The 16,439-nt window shown below is 35.8% G+C and overlaps 1 protein-coding gene across 1 annotated transcript; it reads left to right on the top strand.

Annotated features, from left to right (window-relative positions):
- The first annotated feature begins 10,262 nt into the window (after nt 1-10,262).
- LOC137935240 (uncharacterized) lies at nt 10,263-11,087 on the top strand. The gene is made up of 4 exons (XM_068779929.1): nt 10,263-10,402; nt 10,486-10,604; nt 10,709-10,840; nt 11,023-11,087. The coding sequence occupies exons 1-4, from the start codon at nt 10,263-10,265 to the stop codon at nt 11,085-11,087; spliced, it is 456 nt and encodes a 151-aa protein (XP_068636030.1).
- Nucleotides 11,088-16,439: the final 5,352 nt, after the last annotated feature.

Genomic DNA, 16,439 nt, shown 5'->3' with positions numbered 1-16,439 from the left:
TTATTCTTTCTGGTTTCTTTCTATCATGTTTATTTTTTTATATTTGTCATTCTTTCACGCTTTCTATTTTCTTTCCTTTTTCTTTCTTCTTTCTATCTATCATTGTTTGCTTTATTTATTTCTTTCTTCTTGCATTTTTTTTATCTTTCTTTTCCTTTTCTTTGGACTTATTTGCTTTTTTTCTCTTCTCGTTTTTTCTTTTTTTATTTCTTCCCTTTTCTCCCTTTTTCTCCTTCTTTTCTTTTTCCTCTTTAACTCTTTTCTCTTTATTTCCTTTTTCCTTAATTTTCATTTTCCTTCTCCTCCTATGTTTATTTTTTTGTTTTCTTTCTCCTCCTTTTATCCTTTTCTTTTTCTCTCTTTTTCATTCTCCTCTTTTTTCATATTTACCATTCCTTATTTTTTTCCATGTATTTGTTTCATATTTTCCCTTTGACATGTTATCGTCTGCTGGTTGAGAGGAAGTGCCTTCATTGCACTGAGTTACCATAGAATCCTTCATTGATTCTAATAATTTTGTCATAATGTCTTTTTCTGATATATTCGGAATCAAACTCTTTAATTGAGTTTTAAAACTTTCAAATAAATTGTTGGAGTCATAATGGACTTTTGGGATTCTGTGTAATCCAAGATTATTTTCATTTTGAATGATAGCAGACCCAATTTCTGCAACTTTAAATTCCTTATCATTAGGAAGGTTAGCTGCTTTAGCTAAATCAAAATTTTCCCAAGTTGAGGGATGCATGAATCTTTGTATTGTACATTTACTATACGCTCGTGGGCTATCCCATTTAGCCACATTGGTTAGTGTATGATGTACTGATATGGAATTAAGGTGAACCAAAATAGATTCAAAGGAATACCATCATTTTCCTGCACAGATGGGACAGTAGGCTTCTCCAAGCCATTTCTGTAACATCTCCCAGAAATCCAATGTACCCTCTAAGTCCTCTTTATTGAGGAGAAAAATAGTCTCCGTACCGGGAAGAGTAATGTACTTTGGTTCTACTTCAAGTGTCTCTTTATACGACACTGGGGCTTTACCCTTCTTGTCTGAGGAATTTCCTCTTTCTGGATTCTTTCGGCCTCGGCCTCTTGATTGTTGATTACCACGTCCTCTCATTGGGAGTAGATTGCCCCTTGCGGGGTTATACATGATTTTGACCATGGAGAAATTCACGGGTGAGAAAATCAGGTAGGGAATTTAATTCTCCTTTGATATGTTCTATATCAAAATCAAAGGCACTTAATTCCGCCTGCCGTCTGGCAAAGATTTGTTTGGAAGTAAGATTCTTCACATCCTTCTTAAGAATTGATTTGGCAGCAAAACAATCTACTCTTAAAAGGAATTTTTGATTTAATAAATCATCTTGGAATTTATGAATGCACTTAATTATAGCTAAAATTTCTTATTTAACAGTAGAATAATTAATCTGGGCATCATGCCAATTGCCAAAGGTAAATGTAACTAGTTCTTTTTTACCTGCTGGATTTCTTTGTTTTAAGATACCACCATAGCCTCTATGGGAGGCATCAATCTCTACTACCTTCGGAGATGAAGGATTGTTTAGGTTAAGACAAGGGAGTTGTTTAACCTTACTCTTGATTAATTGGATTGCCAGTGTATGTGTAGGAGTCCAAGGCTTAGAATTCTTTCTGAATCGTTTATGTAATATTGCGAAGTCTTGAGCAAGATGAGGATAATAATCCGCAATATAATTGAGACTTCCTAGAAATCTCTGAAGTTGAGTTTTCTCCAGTAATTCATCCAAAAACTTGGAGGCAAACTCAATGCTTCTATCAATGGGAACTATTTTTCCCTTGTGAATATTGTGACCTAAAAATCTAACAGAGGTCTGAAACAATTTCATTTTCGAAGCTGAGATCACCAACCCATGTTTTCTAATAACTGTTTTGAAAACATGTAAACGCTTAAAATGAGCATCAATAGAATCTGAATAAACAAGGATATCATCAATATAAACAATGGTAAATTCAGAATAAGGAGCAACATTCATGATATTTTGAAATTCAGATGGAGCATTTTTCAAACCGAAAGGCATAACATTGCATTCAAAGTGACCAAAAATGACAGTGAATACAGTCTTATATTTATCCTTTTCATAGATTTGAATTTGCCAATATCAAGATTTCAAATCAAATTTTGAAAAGATTTTAGCAGAAAACAATCTATCTAATAAATATTTTTTATTTGGGATAGGATATCGAATCCATCTCAAACAATCATTTAGTGGTTTATAATTAACCACTAATCTTGGAACACCTCGTTCCTTTTCTGCAATTTTATTTACATAAAATGCAGTACAACTCCATGGGGAGTAAGATTTTCTAATTAATTTCTTATCTAACAAATTTTGGATTTCCTTCTTGCAAAGGTCTAGTAAGGTATGTTTCATTTGACTAGGCCTTGCTTTTGTGGGGATGGTTCTTTCATTGAACTCATCAATATATGGTAAAGACATAATATATTTATGTCGGTCCCAAAAAGCAGTAGGAATGTCACTACAAATTTCTTGGGCAAATATTTTCTGAAGAGAACTAATTTTCTCTTTTATATCTATAGTTTCCAACTGTTGTTCAAGGGTTAAAAATTGAAGTTTCTTTATGCAGGAAACTAAGATGATATCCTTTAACATTTCTTAATTCGGAAATCTCATTGATAAAACTAATTTGAGGAGGAGATTTGAAAGAGAAATATATCCTTTAATTATTAACCTATCCAAGAATTCTTTGATTATCAATAACTTTAATTGGCATGATTTTCTACAAAAAAGGAGTGCCTAATATGACACGTTGAATCATATTCTTGACTAATAAAAAGTATGTATTAATACACTGATTATTAGTGCATATGGAGGCATTATTTAATTTGTATTTAATTTTCATTTTGTCTCCATTGGCATTAGCCAAAGTTTGAGTTGTTTTCTCAAAATATTGGGTTGGGATTAACCCTTCCTAGATGTAGTTTAAATCTGCTCCACTATCAATCAGAGCTGTCAGTTTAGGAATGACAAAGTTCTAATCAATTACGAAATTAATAACAGTATGCCACCTTTGATGGATGACTTTGGTAATTTGATTAAGAAAAGATTCCTCAAATTTCTTTTCTTTATGTGAACTACTTTGTTTACATTTTTGTTCAAGGTTTTTATAAAGAGATTTTAATTCTTTTAATTCAAGCTTGATTTCTTTAATTTCTCCTTGTAATGAGGAGATGGATACGGGTTGTTTTGAAGAATTGGGTTCTTCATAATGACCAATAATTTCCTTCAAAGAATAAGGTTTTACTCCTTGAATGGGAGGTATCTTTGATGTAGTATGCATTTGATCAAGATATTCTTTGATTAAATATCATTTTGTTTGAGGATCCTCCTCCTGATCAATGCTCTCTAGCATACGTTGTTCATCATTGGTAAGAACATTAATCTAATGCATTTGTGCCACAGATTGAAGATGGGAACAGCTACAATCTTGGTCATCTGATTGACTGGATGAGGCATAATCAATATCATCCCAGAATCATAATTTAAGAGAATTTTAGCCAACTGGATTTTCAATCCTTCATCTATTTGAAGTTGGTTAAGTTTCTCTTTAGTTTTGCATCTATTGGAATAGTGGCCTAATTTGCCACATTTGTAACAAACAATTTTCTTTTTGTCTGGAGGAATTCTTCTAGGAGGTGGTTTCTGATGTGGTGGAGGTCTCCTAGTTTCATGACGAGTCTTTTGATGAGATTGTTTTTTGGGATATCTCCTACTCTGATGGGAGTAGGGTTCTGGTCTCTTAGAATGTGAGACTTTCCCTTTTCCCTTCCTTTGATGGGAAGGTGGTGGACCTATGTCACAGGCAAACTGTTCACAGAATTCACCAAGCTCATGCTTACCAGTAAGATTTTGTTTCTTAAGCTGAGCTTGAAGCTTTAAATCATTACATAAGGTCAGACCTTCTTGGATGATAGCACTGGTAAGGAGACCATATGTATATTGATGGTAGTTGATAATTCCTACCTCATTACCTAACCTTTTTCTCTCCTTGCTGGCAAAAAGAGTTGGTAATCCATCAATAAATTTAGCTTTCCAATATTCATTATTGGCATCGGTTCTTTGCATAAACTTAGTGAGGAAAACATTTTTATACCATCTAAAATGGCTAAGTGTTCTACACCTTAGATTCTGCAACACCTCTCTTCCCTTATTAGTAGTGGAAGTTAAATTTCCAATAAAATGATGAACAATACATGAAATTAAGGTATAAACCACATCATCCTCACCAAGGTAGGCTTGGCCTGATTCAGTTTTAATTACCTTTTGGAATTATAAATTACATGATGTTGTTCAGGGGTGAGGATATTATCCCACAAACCTTTAAGGGTTCCAAAAAACCCAGTAGTTAACATTTTTGCTATTCCTTGATCAGTATTCTTATGTTGCCGACAAATTGTACAATACATAAGCATTCGGCGACAATGTTCTAGAATCTGATATTCAGACATGGCGTCTATATTCCATTCACAAATTGATCTTCCATCATAAGCCTTTTGATCTATATACACATTCTCTTCATATAATAGGTCTTGAGGTGTAGGCCTATGATAATAGAGTTTGTGATTTAGATCCCAATCCCGAGTAGATTTTTTAGTATAATTTAATTTTTGAATACTCAGTTGGTCCCTAATCATGTCCTGAAGCATTTCTTTAGTCTGATTGACATTGGTTAAACCCAAATCTTTAAGATTAGAGTTTTGACCTTCATCAGAGTCAGAGTATACTGAAGGAGTTAAATCTTCATTATTTTGTGATAAAGAATCTTCTTGAGATTCATGAGATTCTAAAACCTGAATGCTTTTTAAAATCTCATCGGCTTTAGCCGCTTTGGCTTGTTTGAGTTGATCTTCAGAAAAATTTAGTCTTCCAAGCCTGGTTAATAATTCGTCAACAACTTCAGAATTATTATCCAATTTAAAATTCCTAATTGGAATAGGTGGTTTGATGAGTGGTTTATTATTCATCAATAAAGGTAACTTTCGAGAAGATAAGTCAAAAGGATTTAGACAATCTTTCTCCTGTGTCCCTTTGTCCAATAAATCTTCAATGCACGTAAGTTGTTGGCCTATCGTTTGAAGATTTAAATTGGTAAAGTTGTTTTGTCTCCTGATCTGACCCATAGGATTCAGGCTAATTTCAGGATTAACAAAAGCAACGGCTTCTACAAAATCAGCAGCTTTGCCTGATGTGCTTGAGAATTCAAGCTTAATTGGATCAGTAGGAGGATGAGCTGATCGAATATTGATACCAGACATCAGCGGCCATTCTTTCGTTAGGGTTGAAAGAGTGGGAGAGGTGGAAGAAACTAAGGGTCATTTCTCTGCTTGCTTATGTCGGAAACGCATAAACCAATCAACGAAAGACATAATAACCTTATTTTTTTCCAAATAAAGATAAAAGTCGTTTGATAATTCCATGAGTTCTGCGGCCCCACAGGTGTAAAAAAACCAATGTTTGAAACCTAGATTGTTGGGGTGAAAGAATTCAGCTTTAATGGCTGCGCGATCCACCACAAAAGGTGGTGGGGTTGGGGTACGCTGTAAGGATGTAAAAATCATAGTTACAGAGTAAAACCGGTCATGTCACTGGGAGTGGGAGAAGTCCTATCATGCTTCCTTCCTTGGTAGACCCCATGAGGTATCTGGGTTTCTGATATGTGGATTCCTTTTAATGAGGAATCATCCTTGATGGATTGTTTTTCATCCAATTCCTGTAGGCGAGAGGATTGGCCTACATCTGAATATCTGGATGACGTTGGTGGTAAAGAAACTCGGTAAGGAGTTTTGTCTTTGAAATTAATTACCATATCACCATCAACTGATTGGATGACTTAATCAATATCCTGATTAATCAGGAGTCATGGAGGAACAGCCTGAGGAATAGTCTAGTTGGCTGGGAAATGAATTTCCTCCCAATTGATCATCCTAGGAGTGGCAACATTTGCCCTCATCAGATCTGTTTCGATCAATACAGTCTTACCTTGATCTGGTAAGTGTAATACCTTAGGGACTAAGGTATTCATAATTTTGAAATGAATCCTTGCAGTAACTGCAATGGTTTCAGTTCCAGGAATAAAATTGTATCCCTGTGTTAGAATCCTCAACTGAATAGATTCTAAAAAATTCCTATCTATTAAAGATTGGGTGAGGTTTGGATGGACGATAAAGTAAATAGGTCCCGTACTGAGACTTGTTTCAACAATACCCATTAATGAGGGTTTCCAATCCAAAAAGTGACCATCACGAAGTATGGCCTGAAGACATGTGTTCATTCCTAATAAGGTCAAGGGTTTGAACGCAATCTGGATGCACCCAATATGCATATATTTCTTTTCAGTATCTGCAAGATACTTATTAAGATCGGTTAACTATAATAATTTAAGAGTTAAATCTTTATTTTCAAGATTAATTGTTTGTTTCATGGTTTTAATTCCCATGGTACTAGAAAGGGTGAAGGTTCCTTTCTTGTATATTGATGTAGGTTTAATGGATGGAATTGTCCAATCATTTAATTGTTGTTGAACTTTATATTCAACCAAATATGCATTCTTAACAGATCCAGTAATCCTACTACCGGATGCCATGCTTGGACGAATTAACAATTTAAAACCAAAGTTAAACAAATTAAACTAACTACACGACAACAGGAGTGGTAAAAGAAAACCAGAAGGAGGAATATCCTAGTATGAAGTAAACATATTATAAACTGATTATATGGTAATCATGAACGAAGCAAACTATTGTTCATAATATCATAACTAATTTACAGTTCATTATCTTCTTGATTAGATACACGCTGTCAACGATTTAAGAGTATAGCGGCCCTCAACGCTTACGCCTATCCACGGCAACGACAACACGGGCATACCTCAATGCGACTTGGGTGACGTCCCATATCATAAGAAGAACGAGGATGAATAGTAAATCATTATAACATTGCCAAGTAAGTTAACTCCCTTGATGATTAAAATATAAAAAATTTATAATAGCTTACCCCATACATGGATATTCAAGGTTTAGCTTTCCATGGCTCTGATACCAAATTAATTCTTAAGAAGGATGTGAAGATGCTGTGGACTCAATAGCACATCGAGTCACACAACGAAGAAGACAACAACAACTCACTCAATAGGATTTAATTCTTATATTTCTTTGAGTAGGATTTATTTCTAATATTATTTTAAGTAGGATTTATTTCTTATATTATTTTAAGTAGGAGTTATTTCTAATTACTTTTTATGTAAGGGCATTATGGGGAATTATTGTAACCCTAACCCTAAAACTCCCTATTTAAGGGATAGGTATGAATGAAATAGGTAGCTTTGAGATCACCTCTTGATCCCGAGTTTAGGGTTTACTCCAAAAATCCAACCTATCATTCATCCACCATCATCCCTACTAAGAAAAGGAGCTTCCTGCCCCTTTTCCGAGCCCAAAGAGGAGGTTTATCCTCCTTCTCGGCAGCAGCAGCAAGAGAGGCCCAATTCCTCCCTTACCAAGCAGCAAAGTGAGGATTTTTATCCTCAAATCTTGAGCAATTCCTGGTGCAACGTGGGAGCTGATCTTAGCATCAAAGAAGAGGTATTAATCTATCCCAAACTCGTGTTTCAAGTTATTTAAGAAAGAAGGATTGCATTCTTAGCTAGAGAAGCAACAAAGAGGGCCAAACCCTCTTTGCCGTGACCAAGAAAAGAGAGCACCTTGCTCTAGCAAGTTCAGCATTGTTGTGGGGTCTTCTACCTAGCACAACAACTCGGTAGGACCCTCAAAAGACGATCTTTCCTCCTGGCAAAGCATTGGTTAAGGAGAAATACTCATACACAGACCCTTGACGTGAAGTGAGTAAATTCTGAGTGCTAGATTCACAAATCCCACGCCGTGTTACTCGATCCATGACTAGGGACCGTAACAACTTGGTATCAGAGCAGGGCAACATGGGGGATAATATAAGCAATGAAGAAATCCAAATCAGGATACAAAAGATAGAAGATAGCCTTGAAACAGCACAACTAGTGTTGGGAAAGGTTTGTGATTTGGAAGAAGATATGAGCCGAATCATTAGCATGCTACAGGAGTTGAGGACAGAGAGACATCAGAGTCAAGAGGTGAGAGAAATTGCTCAACCATATCACAGAAGAGGGGAGCAGTGGCCTGGGTGCACTGCTGTCCAAGCACCTCAGCATGGAGGCACAATCCCAAGGTACACCAAGTTAGAGTTTCCCTCTTTCAATGGTTCTGTGGATCCCGTAATTTGGTTGCATAGATGTGAAATTTTTTTTTTGAACCAAGGGACTACTGAATGGGATAAGGTGCAACTAGCCTCTTTCCATATGACAGATGAAGCCATGTTATGGGTGACTCAAGTAGAAAAAGAGAGACCGGGAATGACTTGGGGAGAATTTAAAAATCTATGCACAGTTAGATTTGGGCCTCCCGCCAACAACAACCCCTTGGGAGAGTTAGTCCTATTGAGACAAACGGGTTCGGTGGACCACTATCAAAAACTCTTTCGGGAAAAGTTGGCTCGTGCTGGAGAGAGGGTATTGGTTGACCAGCAGGTCTCCTTATTCACAGCAGGTCTCAATGAGTATTTACGGCTAGAGGTAGAACTCCTTATGCCCACGGATTTAGCTCATGCCATGAATATGGCCCGAGCAATGGAACAACGACAACAGTTGCAGCAACGTAAGCCGGGTTGGTCGAGTGAGAGGAACACTTCCTCCACGTGGCAAGGGTGCCGCTATAATTCATCTCAGGGAGCATCTGCAGCAAGATTGTAGCTGTTCCCATCTTCAATCTGTGGCACAAATGCATCAGATTAATGTTCTTACCAATGATCAACAACGTATGCTAGAGAACATTGATCAGGAGGAGGATCCTCAAATAAAATGATATTTAATCAAAGAATATCTTGATCAAATGCAAACTACTTCAAAGATACCTCCCATTCAAGGAGTAAAACCTTATTCTTTGAAGGAAATTATTGGTCGTTATGAAGAAACCAATTATTCAAAACAACCCGTATCCATCTCCTCATTACAAGGAGAAATTAAAGAAATCAAGCTTAAATTAAAAGAATTAAAATCACTTTATAAAAAGCTTGAACAAAAATGTGAACAAAGTAGTTCACATAAAGAAAAGAAATCTGAGGAATCTTTTCTTAATCAAATTACCAAAGTCATCCATCAAAGGTGGCATACTGTTATTAATTTGGTAATTGATCAGAACTTTGTCATTCCTAAACTGACAACTCTGATTGATAGTGGATCAGATTTAAATTGCATCTAGGAAGGGTTAATCCCAACCCAATATTTTGAGAAAACAACTCAAACTTTGGCTAATGCCAATGGAGACAAAATGAAAAATTAAATACAATTTAAATAATGCCTCCATTTGCACTAATAATCAGTGTATTAATACAAACTTTTTATTAGTCAAGAATATGACTCAACATGTCATATTAGGCACTCCTTTTTTGGAGAAAATCATGCCAATTAAAGGTATTGATAATAAAGGAATTCTTGGACAGGTTAATAATTAACCGATATATTTCTCTTTCAAATCTCCTCCTCAAATTAGTTTTATCAATGAGATTTCCAAATTAAGAAATGTTAAAGAACATCTTAGTTTCCTGCATAAAGAAATTCAATTTTTAACCCTTGAACAACAGTTGGAAGCTATAGATATAAAAGAGAAAATTAGTTTTCTTCAGAAAATATTTGCCCAAGAAATTTGTAGTGACATTCCTACTGCTTTTTGGGACCGACATAAATATATTGTGTCTTTACCATGTATTGATGAGCTCAATGAAAGAACCATCCCGACAAAAGCAAGGCCTAGTCAAATGAAACATACCTTACTAGACCTTTGCAAGAAGGAAATCCAAAATCTGTTGGATAAGAAATTAAATACAAAATCTTACTCCACATAGAGTTGTACTGCATTTTATGTAAATAAAAATGCAGAAAAGGAATGAGGTGTTCCAAGATTAGTGGTTAATTATAAACCACTGAATGATTGTTTGAGATGGAATCGATATCCTATCCCAAATAAAAAAGATTTATTAGACAGATTGTTTTCTGCTAAAATCTTTTCAAAATTTGATTTGAAATCTGGATATTGGAAAATTCAAATCAATGAAAAGGATAAATATAAGACTGCATTCACTGTCCCTTTTGGTCCCTTTGAATATAATGTTATGCCTTTCGGTTTGAAAAATGCTCCATCTGAATTTCAAAATATCATGAATGATATATTTGCTCCTTATTCTGAATTTACCATTGTTTATATTGATGATATCCTTGTTACACAGAATCTATTGATACTCATTTTAAGCATGTAAATGTTTTCAAAATAGTTATTAGAAAACATGGGTTGGTGATATCGGCACCGAAAATGAAATTGTTTCAGACCTCTGTTAGATTTTTAGGTCACAATATTTACAAGGGAAAAATAGTTCCCATTGATAGAAGCATTGAGTTTGCTTCCAAGTTTTCGGATGAATTAATGGAGAAAACTCAACTTCAGAGATTTCTAGGAAGTCTCAATTATATTGCGGATTATTATCCTCATCTTGCTAGAGACTCTGCAATATTACATAAACTACTAAGAAAGAATCCTGAGCCTTGGACTCTAAACTGGCAGTCCAATTAATCAAGAGTAAGGTTAAACAATTCCCTTGTCTTAACCTAACCAATCCTTCATATCCGAAGGTAGTAGAGACTGATGCCTCCCATATAGGCTATGGTGGTATCTTAAAACAAAGAAATCCAGCAGGTAAAGAAGAACTAATTAGATTTACCTCTGGCAATTGGCATGATGCACAGATTAATTATTCTCCTGTTAAACAGGAAATTTTAGCAATAATTATTTGCATTCATAAATTCCAAGATGATTTATTAAATAAAAAATTCCTTTTAAGAGTAGATTGTTCTGCTGCCAAATCAATTCTTAAGAAGGATGTGAAGAATCTTACTTCCAAAAAAATCTTTGCCAGATGGCTAGCGGAATTAAGCGCCTTTGATTTTGATATAGAACATATCAATGGAGAATTAAACTCCCTACCTGATTTTCTTACCCGTGAATTTCTCTAGGGTCAAAATCATGTATAATCCTGCAAGGGGCAATCCACTCCCAATGAGAAGACGTGGTAATCAACAATCAAGAGGCCGTGGCTGAAAGAATCCAGAATGAGGAAATTTCTCAGACAAGAAGGGTAAAGCCCCAGTGTCGTATAAAGAGACACTTGAAGTAGAACCAGAGTACATTACTCTTCCCGATATGGAGACTATTTTGCTCATCAATAAAGAGGACTTAGAGGGCACAAAGGATTCCTGGGAGATGTTACAGAGATGGCTTGGAGAAGCCTACTGTCCCATCCATGCAGGAAAATGATGGTATTCCTTTGAATCTATTTTGGTTCGCCTTAATTCCATATCAGTGCATCATACACTGACCAATGTGGCTAAATGGGATAGCCCACGAGTGTACAGTAAATGTACATTACAAAGATTCATGCATCCCTCAACTTGGGGAAATTTTGATTTAGTTAAAGCAGCTAACCTTCCTAATGATAAGGAATTTAATTATTGGGATTATATGGATTCTTGGTATAATACTTTTTATTACCAAAATCCATCCCATAGGCATTCCTGGTTTTTCCATTGGGAAAAGAATGTCTTTAAGAGGTTCTTACCTCTACCTAGTTGGGTATTTCCTTGGTGGAACAAATTTGGGCCACCCATTTCAATATTACCTGAACCCATTAAGGTTCGTTTTGTGAAATGGACTCAATCTAGTCCTAAGCTTAAAGCTATGGGTTATGAAAAAACCCCAAAGAATTGGGACAGTCTTATCTTCTTTATGGTATTTTCTTTACCATGGATTTGGAGATGGGATTGTACTATAGGCTTTAATGACAAAGGCCTACCAGTGTTATTAAGAACATTTCATGTTCGTTGGTAGAAAAATTTCCCCAACATTGATACTAAAGTAGCAAAAATTGGGTCTACTATCATTCAAAATGAAAATAATCTTGGATTACACAGAATCCCAGAAGTCCATTATGACTCCAAAAATTTATTTGAAAGTTTTAAAACTCAATTAAAGATTTTGATTCCGAATATATCGGAAAAAGACATTATGACAAAATTATTAGAATCAATGAAGGATTCTATGGTAACTCAGTGCAATGAAGGCACTTCCTCTCAACCAGCAGACGATAACATGTCAGTATCAGAACCATCTGCTGCCAAAGATGATGAAGAAATTGATTACAATAGTACTGAGCAGGATGATAATGCTCATGACTCATTACCAGATAGTCAGCCTCCCGAGGATCCTAATGAATATATTAATCCCATGTTGCAGATGTTTCAAGCAACCACTAAAAGAAAATAATTTTGCAGGATATGACTATGATAGACACATCTGTATCAGATTCATCGGCCAAGTCCGTCCAAAAGCAACAGAAGAAATCTTATCCTCCAGCCCACAACCGGCCTATTTGTCACATCAACCAAGGCTCCTACAGTATCTTTGGGAGGCCATTTTCTATCAAGTCACAATCATGAGATGCCGCCAGTAGCCACCTTCATCGAATAACAGTTAAAGCTCTTAGACAGCAAAAGATTTTTTGGGACTAGGCCAATCTCAGGTCATGTTCTCATCTCAATCATGGAGATAAGGATGACTCATCAGATAAGGATGACTCACAAATGCATCTCAATTATAGAGATAAGGATTCACAACTGCCTCAATCACAGAGGCTCTTTTTGTATTAGTAGTGGATGTCAAATGTTTTATAATCCACATTTGTTTACTCCGTCTATATAAGGAGTTACTTTCATTTATATTGGCATCACTTGAAAAACCTTCCCCTTTGTTAGCAAGGTTGCCTACTCGTGTGTTTGTAAGACTTAGAGTTTTCTGTAAGTATTTTATGTTATTGTGAAAAGCTTTGAATATTACTTGAGTTTTTGTCTGTGTGTTACGCCTTCTGTCTTTGTGCTATTTAATTTTAATTTCCTACTTCCCGCTGTAATTTAGTATTGGAGCCATGGAAGGCTAAACCTTGAATATCCAGGTATGGGGTAAGCTATTATAATTTTTTTATATTTTAATCATCAAGGGAGTTAACTTACTTCGCAATGTTATAATGATTTACTATTCATCCTCGTTCTTGTTATGATATGGGACGTCACCCAAGTCGCGTTGAGGTATGCCCATGTTGCCATTGTCGTGGATAGGTGTAGGCGTTGAGGGCCGCTATACCCTTAAATCGTTGACAGACGTGTATCTGATCAAGAAGATAATGAACAGTAAATTAATTATGATATTATGAACAATAGTTTGCTTCATTCATGATTACCATATAATCAGTTTATAATATGTTTACTTCATACTAGGATATTCCTCCTTCTGGTTTTCTTTTAGCACTCCTGCTGTAGTGTAGTTCCACCCATTTCAATATTACCTGAACCCATTAAGGTTCGTTTTGTGAAATGGACTCAATCCAGTCCTGAACTTAAAGCTCTGGGTTATGAAAAACACCCAAAGAATTGGGACAGTCTTATCTTCTTTATGGTATTTTCTTTACCATGGATTTGGAGATGGGATTGTAGTACAGGCTTTAATGACAAAGGCCTACCAGTCTTATTAAGAACATTTCATGTTCGTTGGTGGAAAAATTTCCCAACCATTGATACTAAAGTAGCAGAAATTGGGTCCGCTATCATTCAAAATGAAAATAATCTTGGATTACACGGAATTCCAGAAGTCCATTATGACTTCAACAATTTATTTGAAAATTTTAAAACTCAATTAAAGAGTTTGATTCCGAATATATCAGAAAAATACATTATGACAAAATTATTAGAATCAATGAAGGATTCTATGGTAACTCAATGCAATGAAGGCACTTCCTCTCAACCAGTAGACGATAACATGTCAGTATCAGAACCATCTGCTATCGAAGATGATGAAAAAGTTGATTACAATAGTACTGAGCAGGATGATAATGCTCAAGACTCATTACCAGATAGTCAGCCTCCCGAGGATCCTTCTGTCTTTGTGCTATTTAATTTTAATTTCCTACTTCCCGCTGTAATTTGGTATCAGAGCCATGGAAGGCTAAACCTTGAATATTCAAGTATGGGGTAAGCTATTATAAATTTTTTATATTTTAATCATCAGGGGAGTTAATTTACTTCGCAATGTTATAATGATTTACTATTCATCCTCGTTCTTGTTATGATATGGGACGTCACTTAAGTCGCGTTGAGGTATGCCCGTGTTGCTGTTGTCGTGGATAGGCATAGGCAGTGAGGGCCGCTATACTCTTAAATCGTTGACAGACGTGCATCTGATCAAGAAGATAATAAACAGTAAATTAATTATGATATTATGAACAATAGTTTGCTTCGTTCATGATTACCATATGATCAGTTTATAATATGTTTACTTCATACTAGGATATTCTTCCTTCTGGTTTTCTTTTACCACTCCTGCTATTGTGTAGTTAGTTTAATTTGTTTAACTTTGGTTTTAAATTTTTAATTTGTCCAAGCATGGCATCCAGTAGTAGGATTACTGGATCTATTAAGAATGCATATTTGGTTGAATATAAAGTTCAACAAAAATTAAATGATTGAACAATTCCGTCCATTAAACCTACATCAATATACAAGAAAGGAACCTTCACCCTTTCTAGTACCATGGGAATTAAAACAATGGAACAAACAATTAATCTTGAAAATCAAGATTCAACTCTTAAATTATTAGAGTTAACCGATCTTAATAAGTATCTTGCAGATACTAAAAAGAAATATATGCATATTGGGTGCATCTAGATTGCGTTCACCTTATTAGGGATGAACACATGTCTTCAGGCCATACTTTGTGATGGTCGCTATTTGGATTGGAAACCCTCATTAATGGGTATTATCGAAACAAGTCTCAGTAGGGGACCTGTTTACTTTAACGTCCATCCAAACCTCACCCTATCTTTAACATATAGGAATTTGTTAGAATCTATCCAGTTGAGGATTCTAACACAGGGATACAATTTTATTCCTGGAACTGAAACCAATGCAGTTATTGCAAGGATTCATTTCAAAATTATGAATACCTTAGTCCCTAAGGTATTACACTTACCAGATCAAGGTAAGACTGTATTGATCGAAACAGATCGGATGAGTGCAAATGTTGCCACTCCTAGGATGATCAATTGGGAGGAAATTCATTTCCTAGCCAACTGGACTATTCCTCTGGAAGTTTCTCCACGACTCCTGATTAATCAGGATATTGATCAAGTCATCCAATCAGCTGATGGCGATGTGGTAATTAATTTCAAAGACAAAACTCCTTACCGAGTTTCTTTACCACCAACTTCATCCAGATATTCAGATGTAGGCCAATCCTCTCGCCTACAGGAATTGGATGAAAAACAATCCATCGAGGATGATTCCTCATTAAAAGGAATCCTCATATCAGAAACCCAGATACCTCATGGGGTCTAACAAGGAAGGGAGCATGATAGGACTTCTCCCACTCCTAGTGACATGACTGGTTTTACTCTGTAACTATGATTTTCACATCCTTACAGCGTACCCCAGCCCCACCACCTTCTATGGTGGATCGCGCAACCATTAAAGCTGAATTCTTTCACCCCAATAATCTAGGTTTCAAACATTGGTTTTTTGACACCTATGGGGCAGCAGAACGCATGGAATTATCAAATGACTTTTATCTTTATTTGGAAACAAATAAGGTTATTATGTCTTTCGTTGATTGGTTTATGCGTTTCAGACATAAGCAAGCAGAGAACCGACCCTTAGTTTCTTCCACCTCTCCCACTCTTTCAACCCTAATGAAAGAATGGCAGCTGATGTCTAGTATCAATATTCGACCAGTTCATCCTCCTACTGATCCAATTAAGCTTGAATTCTCAAGCACATCAGGCAAAGCTCCTGATTTTGTAGAAGCCGTTGCTTTCGTTAATCCTGAAATTAGCCTGGATCCTATGGGTTAGATCAGGAGACAAAAAAACTTTACCAATTTAAATCTTCAAACGATAGGCCAACAGCTTACGCGCATTGAAGATTTATTGGACAAAGGGACACAGGAGAAATATTGTCAAAATCCTTTTGACTTATCTTCTCGAAAGTTACCTTTATTGATGAATAATAAACCACTCATCAAACCACCTATTCCAATTAGGAATTTTAAATTGGATAATAATTCTGAAGTTGTTGACGAATTATTAACCAGGCTTGGAAGACTAAATCTTTCTGAAGATCAACTCAAACAAGCCAAAGTGGCTAAAGCCGATGAGATTTTAAAAAGCATTCAGGTTTTAGAATCTCTTGAAGCTCAA

Source organism: Aristolochia californica, unplaced genomic scaffold (genome assembly GCF_029961685.1).
Source record: "Aristolochia californica isolate CCGP_79_NKW_82.1479 unplaced genomic scaffold, dmAriCali1.0.hap1 SCAF_6, whole genome shotgun sequence".
Lineage (NCBI taxonomy): Eukaryota > Viridiplantae > Streptophyta > Magnoliopsida > Piperales > Aristolochiaceae > Aristolochia > Aristolochia californica.
This window is presented reverse-complemented; position numbering and strand designations above follow the sequence as displayed.